The sequence below is a fragment of the Motacilla alba genome, chromosome 26 (assembly GCF_015832195.1).
Source record: "Motacilla alba alba isolate MOTALB_02 chromosome 26, Motacilla_alba_V1.0_pri, whole genome shotgun sequence".
NCBI classification, from domain to species: domain Eukaryota; kingdom Metazoa; phylum Chordata; class Aves; order Passeriformes; family Motacillidae; genus Motacilla; species Motacilla alba.
Window position 1 is genome coordinate 2854498 of NC_052041.1, and position 14684 is coordinate 2869181.

General features: G+C 56.0%; 1 protein-coding gene across 1 annotated transcript in view; it reads right to left on the reverse strand.

The window, feature by feature from the left end:
- Window positions 1-5580: 5580 nt before the first annotated feature.
- Window positions 5581-14684, reverse strand: part of MAPKAPK2 (MAPK activated protein kinase 2) — a 28785-nt gene continuing 19681 nt past the window's right edge. Inside the window, 9 exon segments of the mRNA XM_038162278.1 lie at window positions 5581-5828; window positions 6840-6920; window positions 7378-7463; window positions 7715-7839; window positions 7967-8042; window positions 8271-8397; window positions 9945-10024; window positions 10837-10901; window positions 12777-12916. Coding sequence (XP_038018206.1) covers window positions 5685-5828; window positions 6840-6920; window positions 7378-7463; window positions 7715-7839; window positions 7967-8042; window positions 8271-8397; window positions 9945-10024; window positions 10837-10901; window positions 12777-12916 — 924 coding nt within the window. The 3' untranslated portion in view covers window positions 5581-5684.

The window sequence follows — 14684 nt, forward strand, 5'->3', positions numbered from 1 at the left end:
TAGGAAAAATACAACCATCAGCTGGTTTTGCACTGAATTTTTGCCTTTCTGAGTTGTCCTGCTTACCAGGAGCTGTTCCCAGGGTACAAACCAAGGCAGGGCAGAAAGGCAACCAAGCCAAAACCTCCTTAACCAACAGGAGGAGGCAGCTGCTGCAGTCCTGAGCAGCTCTGCCAGTCCTGGGAGCCCAGGCATGGAAAAACAACCACCCTCGGTGGTCAATTAGGGCAATGAACAGCAAATAACCCCCATCCTCACCAAACAAAGGGCAGGAGTGAAACAGCAACCAGCTGAGGGCTCCTCAGTGCCGTTGCACAACGCTCCTTCCTCCCGCACATCCACACGAGCCACAGGACATTTTGTCCTCCTGGGGCTGTCCAGAGTTGACCAACACCGCGGGAGCACAGCAAACCACGGCTGGAGGAAGGGGCTTCACCCCCAGCCTTGCAAGAGCAGCAGGCACTGCTGGTGTGTGGGGGGTTTCCTGCCCACCCAGGGACGCCAGATGTGGGGTTTCACCCCCGGATTGGGGTGACCCCGAAAGATGGAAAAGTCTCTCCTCCAACCTGTGCTTTCAAAGAAAGACTCAGCAGTCCTCTGTTGTCTGTTCTCAAGGTTGTTTATTGTTGGTTACCTAAAAGATTCTTCTCCTGAGCTGCTGTGGCCTGTTCAGCAGGTCAGACAAAGGCACACTGCCCTCCCAGGGGCTGCTGCCATCTTTGATATCACACATTACTGTTCCATGTTTATACCTTTTCCCCAATGCCTATCATCTATATTGAATGGTGACTTTCTGCTCTAAACCAATCTGTGAGTGCCAGCATCACCAAAGACATGGAGGTTAGGAAGGAGAAAGAAAGAGGACAGGGCACACCCAAATCCCTCCATCTTTGACCCCCATGTACAAAACCTGGACCCCTGCGTACAAGGCTTAAAACCCCCCTGTACAGCACTCAGAAATCCTTCCTTTCACTCCGTGACTATCTCTACTATGCTATCTAAACTTGTGTGTGTGGCTTGTAATTCTCCATACAGAGTTGGTAATTTGCTCCACGGGCTCAGATCCAAACCCCACGTGTGTCTTTGGCTGCTGCCAGGGTCTCAGAGCCCCCTGCCAGCGGCTCGGGCCATCCAGGGCACCCAGAGGGATGTCCTGGATTCCGACAGGTGTGGGCAGGTAAGAACAGAGATCTTTGTGATTCATCCCCTCCCCAGTGATCAGCCTGGAGCAGAGCCAGACTTTTGATCAAAATCACCTCAAAAGCAAGATATATCTATTTTTAAGTTGTTTTTTTTTTCCTTAGCAGGAAGCTTGCTGCTAAAAATAAAGCAGGTGGGGTGAGGAGAGAGGGGTTATTTTTCTACTAAGTACTAAAAATTTCAAATGTTGCACTGAATTGTTCACTAATTCCCTCGGAGTCAGCAGGTCTCGGGTCCCCCCAGGTTTCCATGCTCTGCTCCCACTGCAGCTGACTCCTGCGAATAATTGTGGCCATCACCTCCCACAGCTCCCAAACCAAGATTTTGGTCCTCAATCCAAGATTTTATATCCTTGCTGCCCTTGGGTTGTTTTTCCCAAAGGTGGTGGAACCCCAGAATGATTCTGGAAGGGACCTTGAACCTCATCTCCTCCCAGCCATGAGGAGTGAATCCATCTCACCTTCCCCAGCACAAAACTGGATTCCTTCCTGCTGCTTTTCCCATCCTTACCTGCTCCCAGGGGGCACAGAGCCCCCAGAATTCCAGCACCTCTCCTCTTCCCTCTCTGCTGCTCTCCAGCCAATTTATTTACAGCTCCCTGTGAGCGGATCTGCCCCGAAATTCGGGTTTCAAGTCTGAAAGGATCAAAACACGGCCCCGAGTGAGTAAGCCCATTCTCACCCCACCCACACTGCCCCAGCTATTCCTTTTAGCATCAACAGCTTCACAGAAAGCAGCCCTGGGTTTCATCCACCCAGGCACTGAAAGCAGTGACAGAAAGAGAGAGCCTGGGGGCTGCAGCAGGGCCAGAACCCCTGCAGAGGGACAGCTCTGCTGGGGATGAGGGACAGTGCAGGGTGGAGGGGGTGACACCGTGGGCAGCCTTCTTCTCCAGGGGCTGGGATGTTCAGGAAAGCCTGGGAAGCTCCAGGACCACCCTGGAAAGCTCCAGGATCACCCTGGGAAGCTCCAGGCCACCCTGGAAAGCTCCAGGACCACCCTGGGAAGTTCAGGATAACCCTGGGAAGCTCTAGGCCACCCTGGGAAGCCCCAGGACCATCCTGGGAAGCTCCAGGATCACCCTGGGAAGCTCCAGGACCACCCTGGGAAGTTCCAGGACCACCCTGGGAAGCCCCAGGCCACCCTGGGAAGCTCCAGGACCACCCTGGGAAGCTCCAGGATCACCCTGGAGACCTGGTGTCCACTGCTGGCTTCAATCCCAGTGCCCAGCTGAGGGGAATGGAGAGGGGAATCAGCCCTGGGCGCCTGCTCTGCCCTTCCCTCCCCAAACACACACAGAAAACATTTCAAGCCACAGATCTTCGCACCGGGGTTGAGATTGGTGTCAGTGAGCACCGTAATTTCCAGAACAGGATCTCTGTGATGAAAGAAACCTGAACCTCATTCCCCCCCGAGGCAAGCTGGGGGGTTCACTGCCAGGATTTGCGTTTGTTTAGAGAATCTTTTTGGTTTTTTCCAAAACGTGGAAGGTGCGCAAGCCCGCGAGCCCTCGGGGGATGATGGAAACTGCTGCCCGTGCCTCTCCCCTCTGCCGGTGTCTCACCCCCCTGCCCTCCGAGCAGCCACGGCGAGCAGCGGGCACCGAGCAGAGCCCCGGGCAGTGCCAGGGATCAGCTCCCTGCTGGGCAGCCCGCGGGGCTCCTCCCGGCCCGCCTGGCACAGGAGGGGCTGGAGCTCCTCTGGCTGCTCCCGGCTCACACCTCGCAGCCCCTCTGCTGCTCAGGAACACAGGCTTGGGTGGGGAAGGACCCTATAGACACCCAGTGCCACCCCTGCCATGGCAGGGACACCTCCCACTGTCCCAGGCTGCTCCCAGCCCTGTCCAGCCTGGCCTTGGGCACTGCCAGGGATCCAGGGGCAGCCACAACTGCTCTGGGCACCTGTGCCAGGGCCTGCCACCCTCACGGAGAAGGATTTCTGCCCAAAATCCCACCCATCCCTGCTCTTTCCCAGTCTGGAGCCGTGGCTCCTGCTCTGCTCACGCAGCAGGGGTGCTCAGAGGGGAGCAGGGATGTTCAGAGGGCGGCAGGGATGCTCAGAGGGGAGCAGGGATGCTCAGAGGGCAGCAGGGATGTTCAGAGGGGAGCAGGGATGCTCAGAGGGTGGCAGGGATGCTCAGAGGGCGGCAGGGATGCTCAGAGGGGAGCAGGGATGCTCAGAGGGGAGCAGCAGGGATGCTCAGAGGGCGGCAGCAGGGATGCTCAGAGGCAGCAGGGATGCTCAGAGGGCGGCAGGACCGGAGCTCTCCGCCCGGAGCAGAGGAGGGTGAGGAAGGCACTGGGCAGCTCGCCCCTTCCTCCTCCCCGGCAGCAGCAGCAGCTCCCGCAGCCCCGACACCGGCGGTGACAGTGGGGACCGGGCACAGCCCCGGCGGCCCCGACACCGGGCGGGCAGTCTGTCTGTCTGTCTGTCTGTGCGTCCCCTGCCGGCACCTGGGCACGGCACCCGCGGCCCCGTGTGCCGCAGCATCATCCACAGCACCCACAGCAACCCACAGCAACCCACACCATCATCCACAGCATCCACACTACCATCCATGGCACTCCACATCATCCACAGCATCATCCACAGCATCCACACCATCATCCACAGCACCCACAGCAACCCACACCATCCACAGCACCCCACACCATCATCCATGGCACTCCACATCATCCCACAGCATCATCCACAGCATCCACAGAACCCACAGCAACCCACACCATCATCCACAGCACCCCAGAGCATCCCAGAGCATCATTCCACATCACCCCACAGCACCCCATACCCTCCCCCAAAGTACCCCACATCACCCACATACTTAACATCCCACAGCTTCATCCACAGCATCCACAGCACCCCACAGCATCCCACAGCACCCCACAGCATCATCCACAGCACCCCACAGCATCATCCACAGCACCCCACAGCATCCACAGCACCCCACAGCATCCACAGCACCCTACAGCATCCCACACCCCACATCCTACATCACCCCATCACCCCACAGCACCCCACAGCACCCCGCAGCATCATCCCCCATCACCCCGCAGCATCCCATACCCTCCCAAAGCACCCCAAATCACCCCAGAGCCCCAGCCCAGGGGGTGACAGGTGCTGGGGAGGGCAGTCCCAGTGCAGCTGTCCCCAGGCACAGGGCTGTTGTGTCCCCCGAGAGCACCCAGGGGAGCTCAGCCTTCCTGCTGGAAAAAAGAGCGATTTTAGGACACGGGGAGAGCAGCTGGAGCACTGGGGCTTCTTCACAGCCACACAAGCAACAGGAGAGACCGGGTGACTCTTGAAGGGTCTTTAATCCAAAGGACTGAAGAGCAGACTGGGAAGATTAGTATAAGCCAACAGACAAAAATAATTAAAAAAAAATTTAAAAAAAAGGGGGGATAAAAACCAGTTTTCAAAACAAATTAAAATTCCATACAGTGTCTAAAAAGATCACCTAAAAACTAAACATCGCCTTAAAAAATTGGTTTTTCCCATTCAAACACATTGAACAAAGTGAAACATCGTGACAAATAATAATAATAATAATAATATTAATAATCATCCATGGACTAAAGACTTCAGAGCAGCTGCAGGAGCCACACTGGGGGCACAGCAGCACCCCCAGCCCCAGCCAGGGAGGGGTCAGGGCTGCCACCCTGCCTCGAGCTGTGCCACCTCCACCCTGCCCGGGCACCCCCTGTCCCCAGGGACCCCCCAGGGACCCCCCGGGGACCCCCCAGGGCAGCAGCAGCACCTCGCTGGGCACGGGGTGAGGGGGACACATCCCTGCAGAGCTGGGGGGACAGGACAGCCCCCCCTGCCCCCCCCGAGGTCAGAGCTGCATTCCAGGGGAGCCAGGGCAGCTGCAGGCCCACGGACAGACACACACCCCACACGGACAGACAGACAGTGCTGCCAGGCAGACCCCCAGGGAGGGCTGGGGCGCTGCTTTTTGGCTCCTGTGCTTGATTTGGTGGCCACAGGGACCCCCCCGGGGCAGCAGGACAGGGGGGAGGGCAGCTCTCCTTCCCTGGAGCCTGTCTCTAGCCAGCATCCACACAGGGAACACGCTGTCTGGGTTTCAGCTCTACAGTAGTTTTTAAAAAATATTTATATGTTATATACCCTAAAAAGGTCACCACAGGAGTTTCCATGTCTTTGGAAGGAAGGAGGATGAAAAGAAAAAAAAAATATATATATAAATCAAAACTGTTTCACAAAAGAAAAATAAAAATCCAATTATTGGCGGCGTTCACCTACAGGACAAAAAAAATCCCTGGCTGCAGGTGTGGATCTGAGGGGGGATCTCACCACCTGCTCCAGAAAGGTCAGAAACACAGTGAGTAGCTAAAAATAACTAGTCTGGTATAAATGTCTGAATTCCATGCGCTCGACAGAACAGTCTGTTTCTTTTTGTCTTTTTTTTTCCTTAAAAAATATATATATATAGTTATTGCTTTCTGGAGGGCCGGCGGGCAGGGCCCTCAGTGGGGCAGCGGGGTGGGCTCGGGGGCGTTGGCTTTCTTCCTCCTCTTCATCAGCAGAGGGTTCGAGGAATCCTCGATTTTCTTGATCTTGATTTGTTCGTAGTCCACGCGCATGGTGGCCAGGGCGCTGGTCATCTCCTCCTGCGGGCAGGGGGCACAGAGCCATCAGAAAAGCCCCCCCAGGGGGAAATGGGGCTCCCAGAGCCAGGTCTCATGAGCTCTTGGAGATCCCCATCACACCCAAGATAGCTCAGCTGCCTCAGAAGGCATAAAATCAGCAGGATGGCTTCTGTGGCAGCGTTGGAAACGGAAAAGTTTTAACAAAAGGCAAAATAACAAAAACTCTTTACAGAGAAAAACCGAGCCAGGTGCAAGAGGTTCTTGCTCCTGGTAAAACCCCTCTCAAAAGCCATTAGTTCCTTTTTTCTCTTCTTTGTCTAGTCAATGGCTCAGGTGGGACTTTCTGGCTCCTGCCCAACTGGCTGTCCTTAAGTTTGAGGTGAAGTCCCCCAGGTACTGTGAGGTGTCTTTTCACCTAACTGAGGAGAGAAGCTTCTGGGCTCTTTTCCTTTTTGAGGAGACAAAGGACAGTTTGGTCACTCCGTCAACAGGAGGCACATTCCTATAGCAGGGTCCCCAGAGCAGCTGGGAATAAACTGCAGCAGGGCCTGAGCGTCCCACTGCCGCCTTCTCCAGCTCCCTCCCAAGTACAGGTTGGCCCCAGAGCCAGCACGCCCACACCAAACTGGAATCCTGGAATTGTTCAGGCTGGAAAAGCTCTCCAAGGTGACTGAGGCCAAGCCTGCTCTGCCCGGTGAGGGTGGGGAGGGGCTGGGATGGGATTCCAGAGCAGCTGTGGCTGCCCCATCCTGCCAGTGCCAAGGCCAGGCTGGCTTGGAGCAGCCTGGGACACTGGAAGGTCCCTGCCCTGGCATTTGAGGTCCCTTCCAACCCAAACCATTCCATGATTGCGTGGTTAACCCAACACGGCCACTCCACCACTACATCATGTCCCCGAGTGCCACATCTGTGCAGTTGGTGAACACTTCCAGGGACAGTGAACAAGCCTGGTCTGCAACACCCAGGACAGGACATTCCCCAGATGACAGAGGGGCGCAGAGCTTTGCCGACAGGGACAGAGAGAGGTTTTACCTTCACATCCTCCCACAGGTCCTTCTCCTCCTTCAGCACACGGCTGGTGTGCAGCGGGGTCTGGGGCACCTGCATGGATTGCTGCCAGGAGAGGGGAGGAGTGTGAGCTGGGAGCCACAGGCACCCATCCCATCCATCCCATGGATCCCATCCATCCCATCCCATCCCATCCCATCCCATCCCATCCCATCCCATCCCATCCTATCCCATCCCATCCCATCCCATGGATCCCATCCCATCCCATCCCATCCCATCCCATCCCATCCCATCCCATCCCATGGATCCCATCCCATGGATCCCATCCATCCCTTTCTATGGATCCCATCCCATGGATCCCATCCATCCCTTTCTATGGATCCCATCCCATCCCATCCCATCCCATCCCATCCCATCCATCCCATCCCATGGATCCCATCCCATGGATCCCATGGATCCCATGGATCCCATCCCATCCCATGGATCCCATCCCATGGATCCCATCCCATCCCATGGATCCCATCATCCCATGGATCCCATGATCCCATCCCCGCCCCCTGACCATGATCCAGGGGTGGTTCATGAACTCCGTTATTGTCATGCGCTGGGTCGGGTCTGTCTTCAGCAGGTTTCGGATCAGCTGCTTCACTGCAGGGGTGGGGCAGGGTCAGGGGCCAGCAGCTCCTGGGGGGCTCTCCTGAGCTCCAGCCCCAAAACCCCTGAGTGCCCTCCCGAGTGCCCTCCCGAGTGCCACACACCTGACCCTGCACAAACCCTTCAGCAAAAGCCTCTCAGCAGAGGAGAAGATGCTGAGGGGTGACCTCTGACCTGCTCGGGCTCCTCCCAGCCCTCAAAAGGAGACCTCGGCCTGGGGACAGGCAGCGCAGGACCACGTTTACCTTCCTCTGACACCTCGGACCACTCGGGATTGGGAAACTCGTACTGGCCCATGCGGATCCTCTTCTTCATGCCAGGGGAGATGGCCAGCCCGTGGTTGGAGTAGAAGGGGGGGTACCCGCACAGCCTGCACCAGGAGGGGGAACAGAGTCAATGTGCCACCCCAAAAACCTCCCCAGGGGCACCTACAGGGCACAAGGCAGTGCCAGGAGCAGGAGCTGAGCCTCAGGAGGGAGAGGAACCCCCAGACTTACAGAATATACATGATGACACCCAGGGACCACATGTCACAGGACTTGTCGTACTTCTCTGGGCCCAGCACTTCTGGGGCTGGCAAAAACAGAAAGGAGATCCTAAATCCGAGTGTCAGCACCGGGTGAGAGGGCTCTGACAGCCCATGGAGACACCAAGAGCCGCTGTGGGAAGCGCTGCCTGGAGCAGCCCCCAGCTCCCTGCTGCAGCCCCCAGGCTGGATGCAGAGGTGATGGGCTGCTCCAAAGCCCCCAGCTCTGCCCCCCAGCCCTGCAAACCCCCAAGGCCAGCCCCCCAGGCACTCACCCACGTAGTAGGGCGTGTAGCAGGGCGTGGCCAGCGAGTTGTGCGTGGTGGTTTCCTTGGCGAAGCCGAAGTCGGTGAGTTTCAGCACGGCGTTGGGCCGCTTGGAGGTGTACAGGAGGTTCTCTGGCTGGGAACACACAGGGGCAGGGAGTGAGCTGTCACTGCAGCGTGACCCCAACACCCCCCACTACCCTGGAGCAATGTGTCCCGGCTCCATGATTTCAGGAGGCTGAACAAATGCTTTATTAAATGTTGTGATATTTTGTGAAAATCCCTTTGCTAGGATTTTCTTCTCCTGAGAAGCTGAAGAGCCTCAGCTTCAAGTGTCACCAATTTGTGATCTGCTGCTGTGGGATGCAGCAGGTGCTTCCTCCATTGGTCAGTGTGGGATGTTTCTACTTGGTGGCCAATCCAGGGGGCAGCAGCTCTCGGACTCTCTGGGAGTCACAGAACTTTGTTATTCATTCCTTTCTATTCCTGTCTTGCCTCCTGATGAATCTTTCTCTCTGTTCTTTGTAGTATGGTTATAGTGTGGTCTTTTTAATGTAATATATATCATAATATAATAAACCAGCCTTCTGAAATGGAGTCAAGATCTCTCCTTCCCTTCACCAAGTCCTGACTGCCCTGAAGAGCCACGGCAATAATTAAGCTGGGTTATATTACACTAATACTAAATATTAAAACTACACTAAAGAGATACTACATGTGAAAAATGAGTGTTTTATGATTGGCTTTTCGCAAATATTAAAATGAATATTATATGTGTCATGTTAGAAAGCTGTGCTGTGTTAATTTTCTTAAGTAGTGTGTTAAATTTAGGTTATAACATTAACATATAAGTTTTAGGTTATAACATAATTTCTATTTTAACATAATAATGTTAAAATAGAAACTGTGCTATGTAAGATTTTTTTTTTTTAAGAGAGGACTTGCCCTGAGGTAGCAGCCACAGGACACCTCAATCTTGCAGAGAAAAAGAATTTATTGCTCTCCTATCGAGTTCTTCCTGCCTTGCTCAGCCCTGAAGACGCTGTCAGGATTCAGAGGAAGAAGCTGACAGAATCCTTTGTTTGAATGGAATTTATGCCTCATGCATGAGGTGTGTGAATATGCAACAGGCTGTTGCTTTTAAGGGTTAATCCTCTGTTAACGTGGGTCCATTTTCGGGCTTATTTTGCCCAGAAAAAGGTACCCGGACTCTCTGTAACTCTTTGTTTTTATTATCTCATCTTGTCCTGACCCTAATTGTCCAAACTTTTATTACTCTAATTATATTACTATTGTTATAACCATTTTGTTACTATTAAACTTTTAAAATTCTAAAAACAAGTGATTGGCGTTTTTCACGCTCCACTAAGAAGATACTACACTGAAGAGACACCGCAGAAACACCCGTGACTGTCTCCAGACAGCCACAGCACAGCTTTTTTCTGACTGGTCTATCAGTCTAAACAGCCATCTCCTTCAGTAAACAATCCCCACAACACATTCCCCACGTGCGAAACAGCATGAGCAGCAAGGAGAGATAAGAATTGTTTTCCTCTGAGCGTCTCGCTGCCTTCCCTAGGAAAAATCCTGGGAGAGAGCATTACTATCTCTGTTCAGAGACCGTGAGCAGCACACGTGGAGCAGCAGGGCCTGGCAGGGCCAGGGGAGGGCTCAGGGTGGTACCTTCACGTCCCGGTGCGCGATGTTGATCGAGTGCAGGTACTGGATGGCTTCCCCAATGCTCTTCATGATCTCCGAAGCCTCTGAAGCAGCAAAGAAACCGTCAGAAGCCTTCAGAAGCAAGTTAAAAAGGGCACCGCTCCCTGGGGAGCTCTAAAACCAGGAGCCAAAGAACCTGGCTGAGGTCAGAGGGGGTTGCTCTGCTTGAAGTCCCCCTCTCCGTGGAGTCTCTGCCACTCCCCATCCCTGGGTAAGGAGCCTGCAGCTCCCAGAAACTCCAGGGGAAGGGATGGGGCAGAGTCCAGCCCCTGACCCTAATACCAAGAGGGGCTTGCACCGTTTGGGACACCCAAGCAGCGAGGAATGCAGCTGGGAATGGTTTCCCCTTAGGATGGGAAGGCAAGGGGACAACGGGCTCAGAGTTTGGGTTGTGTGGTCGCTTTTCCTGGCCAGAGGAGTAGAGGGAATGAGATTAATGAGATCTCTGAGAACCACAGCCCACGGACTTAAAGGGGAGGTGGGTGTTTCTGGCAGGAGTGGGATGGGCAGAGTGTGGGAGCAGCTGAGGAAATACCCCCAACCCTATTCTCAAGTAAACATGAAAAGCAGGGCCCCTTGCTCCCACACCCCTCATTCCCTGGGTGCAGAACTCTGCTGGGGATTCACAAGAGTCCCTGAGGGGACGGAGGGGACTGAAAGGCCAGCAGGGCATGGGCTCCATGGGGATGGAGGGGACTGAAAGGCCAGCAGGGCGTGGGCTCCATGGGGATGGAGGGGACTGAAAGGCCAGCACAGTGTGGGCTCCATGGGGATGGAGGGGACTGAAAGGCCAGCAGGGCATGGGCTCCATGGGGATGGAGGGGACTGAAAGGCCAGCAGGGCGTGGGCTCCATACCCCGTTCTGTGAAGGCCTGGTCTCCCCTGTCCTGAATGCGGCTGAAGAGCTCCCCGCCGTCCAAGCTGGAAGAGGAGAGCTGCTGTTACACACCGTGGGTCCACCCCACAGCGCCCCAGGCTGCACCAAACCCTCTGCTGCCGAGCAGGAAACACTCCCCTTCTCCATGCAAGTCCTGGGTCGGTGCTTCTGGGGCGTTTGAGAGCCTCCTCCTCGCCACAAGGAGCGGGGCAGAGGCTCGGCGCTGGCAGAGGCGCGGGCGGGCGCGGCCGCCCCGGCAGCCCGCAGAAACACATTTACAGTAAAGGCAGCAAGTGTGGCTTGAAGGTGGTGAGAGCACTCCCAGCACACGTGGCCTCCTTCTGCTCACAAGCCAACCGCCTCAGCAGCACCATGACCCAGCACAGAAGTGCTGAGCAAGGCTCAGGGCACGGGGGAGGCACCAGGGGGTCACAACAGGCTCCCCACGCTGGGACACAGCGGCCGGGCCCCCCTGCAGCACTGCCAGGGCCCACGGGAGCTGCTGGGGGGGTCCCTCCCCAGGTACCCTCAGGGACAGTGCAGCTCCCACCGAGCAGGACTGAGCTATGGGAGCAGGGATAACGGCACTTCCTGCCCCTGCCTTATCTGACTGAAGCAGGAGCAGCTTGGCTTTCCCAGAGCTGATAGCATCTCCCTGACATTCACTGACATCTGCAACAGCAACAGCCTGCGGCCCTCGGGAGCCTCTGCTGCACAGAGCCCGGCAGGAGGGACCCAGAGCCTGGCAGGAGGGACCCTGAGCCTGGCAGGAGGGACCCTGAGCCCGGCAGGAGGGACCCTGAGCCCGGCAGGAGGGACCCTGAGCCTGAGAGCATGGATCCGGAGCCTGGCAGAAGCGACCCAGAGCCTGGCAGGAGGGACCCAGAGCCTCTCAGGAGGGACCCAGAGCCTCTCAGGAGGGATCCAGAGCCTCTCAGGGGGGATCCAGAGCCCAGCAGGAGGGACCCAGAGCCCGGAAGGAGGGACCCAGAGCCCGGAAGGAGGGACCCAGAGCCCGGAAGAGAGGAGGCCTGAGGGGAAGGGTCCAGAGCCTGAGAGGAGGGATCCAGAGCCTGAGGGGAAGGGTCCAGAGCCTGAGGGGAGGGATCCAGAGCCTGAGGGGAAGGGTCCAGAGCCTGAGGGGAGGGATCCAGAGCCTGAGGGGAAGGGTCCAGAGCCTGACGGGAGGGATCCAGAGTCTGTCAGGATGGAAGTCAAATCCTGCCTGAGAGGATGGACGTTACTCCAGAGCATTCCTCGGTCACACAGACAGTCCTGGGGACTCTCCTCCTACCCCTCAGCCATTCTTTCTTCCCCACTGCCACCCCTTCCCCATCCCTGGTTGTCCAGAGTGCCGGGGTGGCTCTCGGGTGCCTGTTTCCCCACAGGAGCTGCTCTGGGGGCTGCTGTGCCACGCGCCCTGGCGCCGCTCCTGCACCCGCTGCCCCCCCGGGTGATCTACCAGCTTGCCAGAGGAGAGGTTTTGGCAAGGAAGCTGCATCAAATCACAGCTGCGGTTGGGATGTGGTTTCAATACTTTCCCCTTCATCCCTCCTCCTCGTCCCCAGGTTAATACCAAGTTCCGACCCAAAGCAGAGCTGCTGCTGCAGGCGGTGCCAGGGCAGCACGGCGCTGCCAGCCCGGTCCCTGCCCCACCTCGGGCTGCCAGGAACCCGCTGCCTGGCCCAGCTTTTGATGGCCAAAGGTGGTTTGGTTATGACCCACCTGTGAGAACCACAGGCCCCGAGCTGAGCCGCTCTCAGGATGACTCAGAGCCAGCAGCCCTGCTGTCCCCGTCCCTCCGACGCCCCTCCGCCCGGGCTGCCACCCCTACAGCTGCATCCCCGGGGCTGCAAGGTGCCCACCCCCCTTTTGGCAGCCCCCCAGCACCCCGCAGTGCCCCTGGGCCGGGCGCTCACCACTCCATGACGATGAGCAGACACTTCCTCCCCTGGTAGAGGTTCTCGTAGACGTCCATGATGCGCACGATGTGCGCGCACTGCGACGCTCGCCAGTGCAGCTCCACTTCCCTGCGGGCCTTGGGGCAGTCCTGCAGCATCTGCGGGAGAAGGGACACCCCGTCAAGCCGAGACACCCCCGGGCAGCTGGGTCACGACCCCCGGCTGGCACCGTGGCCACCAGAGGGGACGCGGGGGCGAGGGCCGGGTGCTCCCTGCGGCGCACGGAGCGCTCTGACAATGCCTCCATCCCCATCTAGTGGGAACACCGAGAAGCCGCTTGCCCTCAGCCTGCCCTTCCTGCCAAGGTTCATAAAAGCTCATTCGGGCTGCCTGCCACCCCCCAGTGGCCCACCAGCAAGATCTACTGCATTTATGAGCCATTCTGCACCCGGACACCTCCACCTCCCCTGGGTGCCACCGAGCATCCTCACCCTCACCTTTGCTTTGCTGTCCCACATCATTTCCCAACCACCGGCCTGCTGCTCCACGGGACCCTCCTGACCACCAAAGCTCCCTCACCACAAATTCAGAGCCCACCAGCACCCGTGCCGGGGGAGGGGACAAAGCAAACACCCAGATGTTCCCTCAATTACAGCTCTTCAATGAGCCCCCTGCCCTTCCCAAAGACAACTCAGAGTTCCCAGGTGCAGGAAGGATTTGTTTGTCTGCCGTAGACTATTAGTTATGATGTTTGTCAGGATAAACAGCCAGCTTTAATTATTGTTCCTAAATATAGAACAACAAACGTGTCTATCTTGAGCACAGCTCATTTTCCTTCCTGTCTCCAGCAGCCTTGGGGCTGGGCTCAGCCTCTGGAGCAGCTCTGCCCCTTGGAGCAGAGTGAGCAGGGGGATGTGGAAGCACACCCCCACCCTGCAGGAAACAGCAGCTTTGGCCATTTTACCAAGATTTAGACAGAAAAGTCCTTCTGAGCCCTCTGAGCTCTCCCCAGGAGCAGAGGAGCACCAGCCCTGGGAGGCTTTGCAGGACCCTGGGTGGTTCTCAGCGCGGTGGGGATCTCACAGGAACAAGGATTAACTCCCAAAATCCACACAGTGCCCGTTTGCAGATGGAACGCTCACTGATGGTGCTGCCCTGGCAGAGTTGTCCTTTGCCACAGGGAAAGGCACAGGCAGGATGTGCCCTCAGCCACCCACCTGAAACACCATCCCTGGCTCCGGCCATCATTTATTGAAAAATGTGGATATTGATCTAGTACCAATATCCAGCTGTGATGCACAAGAACTCCCTAACGGTTTAAAGTTAGAAAGTGTAAGCCGGGCAGCGTGTGGGACAGCTCCCAAATGCACACCTCAGTTTACAGGTGATCACAGAGTCCTTTTATCCATACAAGTACTGAATACCAAAATACCAATACATATTCATGATTTTGGTACATCCCATTCCCTGCTTTGTATGGTAATTAGTTCAAAAGCTATTAAGCATGCCAAGTGTGTTCCTTGAAATGGGTCGGTGGTCCCTTTCATGGGGAGGCCTCCCAAAATGAGAAAGTAAATGAAGTCTTCCTCGTTCTGACCTTTCCACCTTTTCAATGCAAATGTGACAAATGAACCCTTGGTGGAACTCCCATTCCCTGTCCTCAACTGGTTTCAGAGCAGAGGAGGCCCACAATTGTCTCATGTTCCTCAAAGCTATTTATCAGTTTTTATATTCTTCATTATAAACCCAGCTAACCAAACACTGTGTTAACAAGCAATCAATTACTAGTTAGCTACTAACTCTTAACTTCATCAGGGCCTACCCATTTATTTTAATTACCTCCAATACAGCTTATCTCTAAAATCTTAGCTCCTCTAAAATCTCTGAATTCCTTGAAGTTTCTGTCTCAGTCACACCTCTCCCACC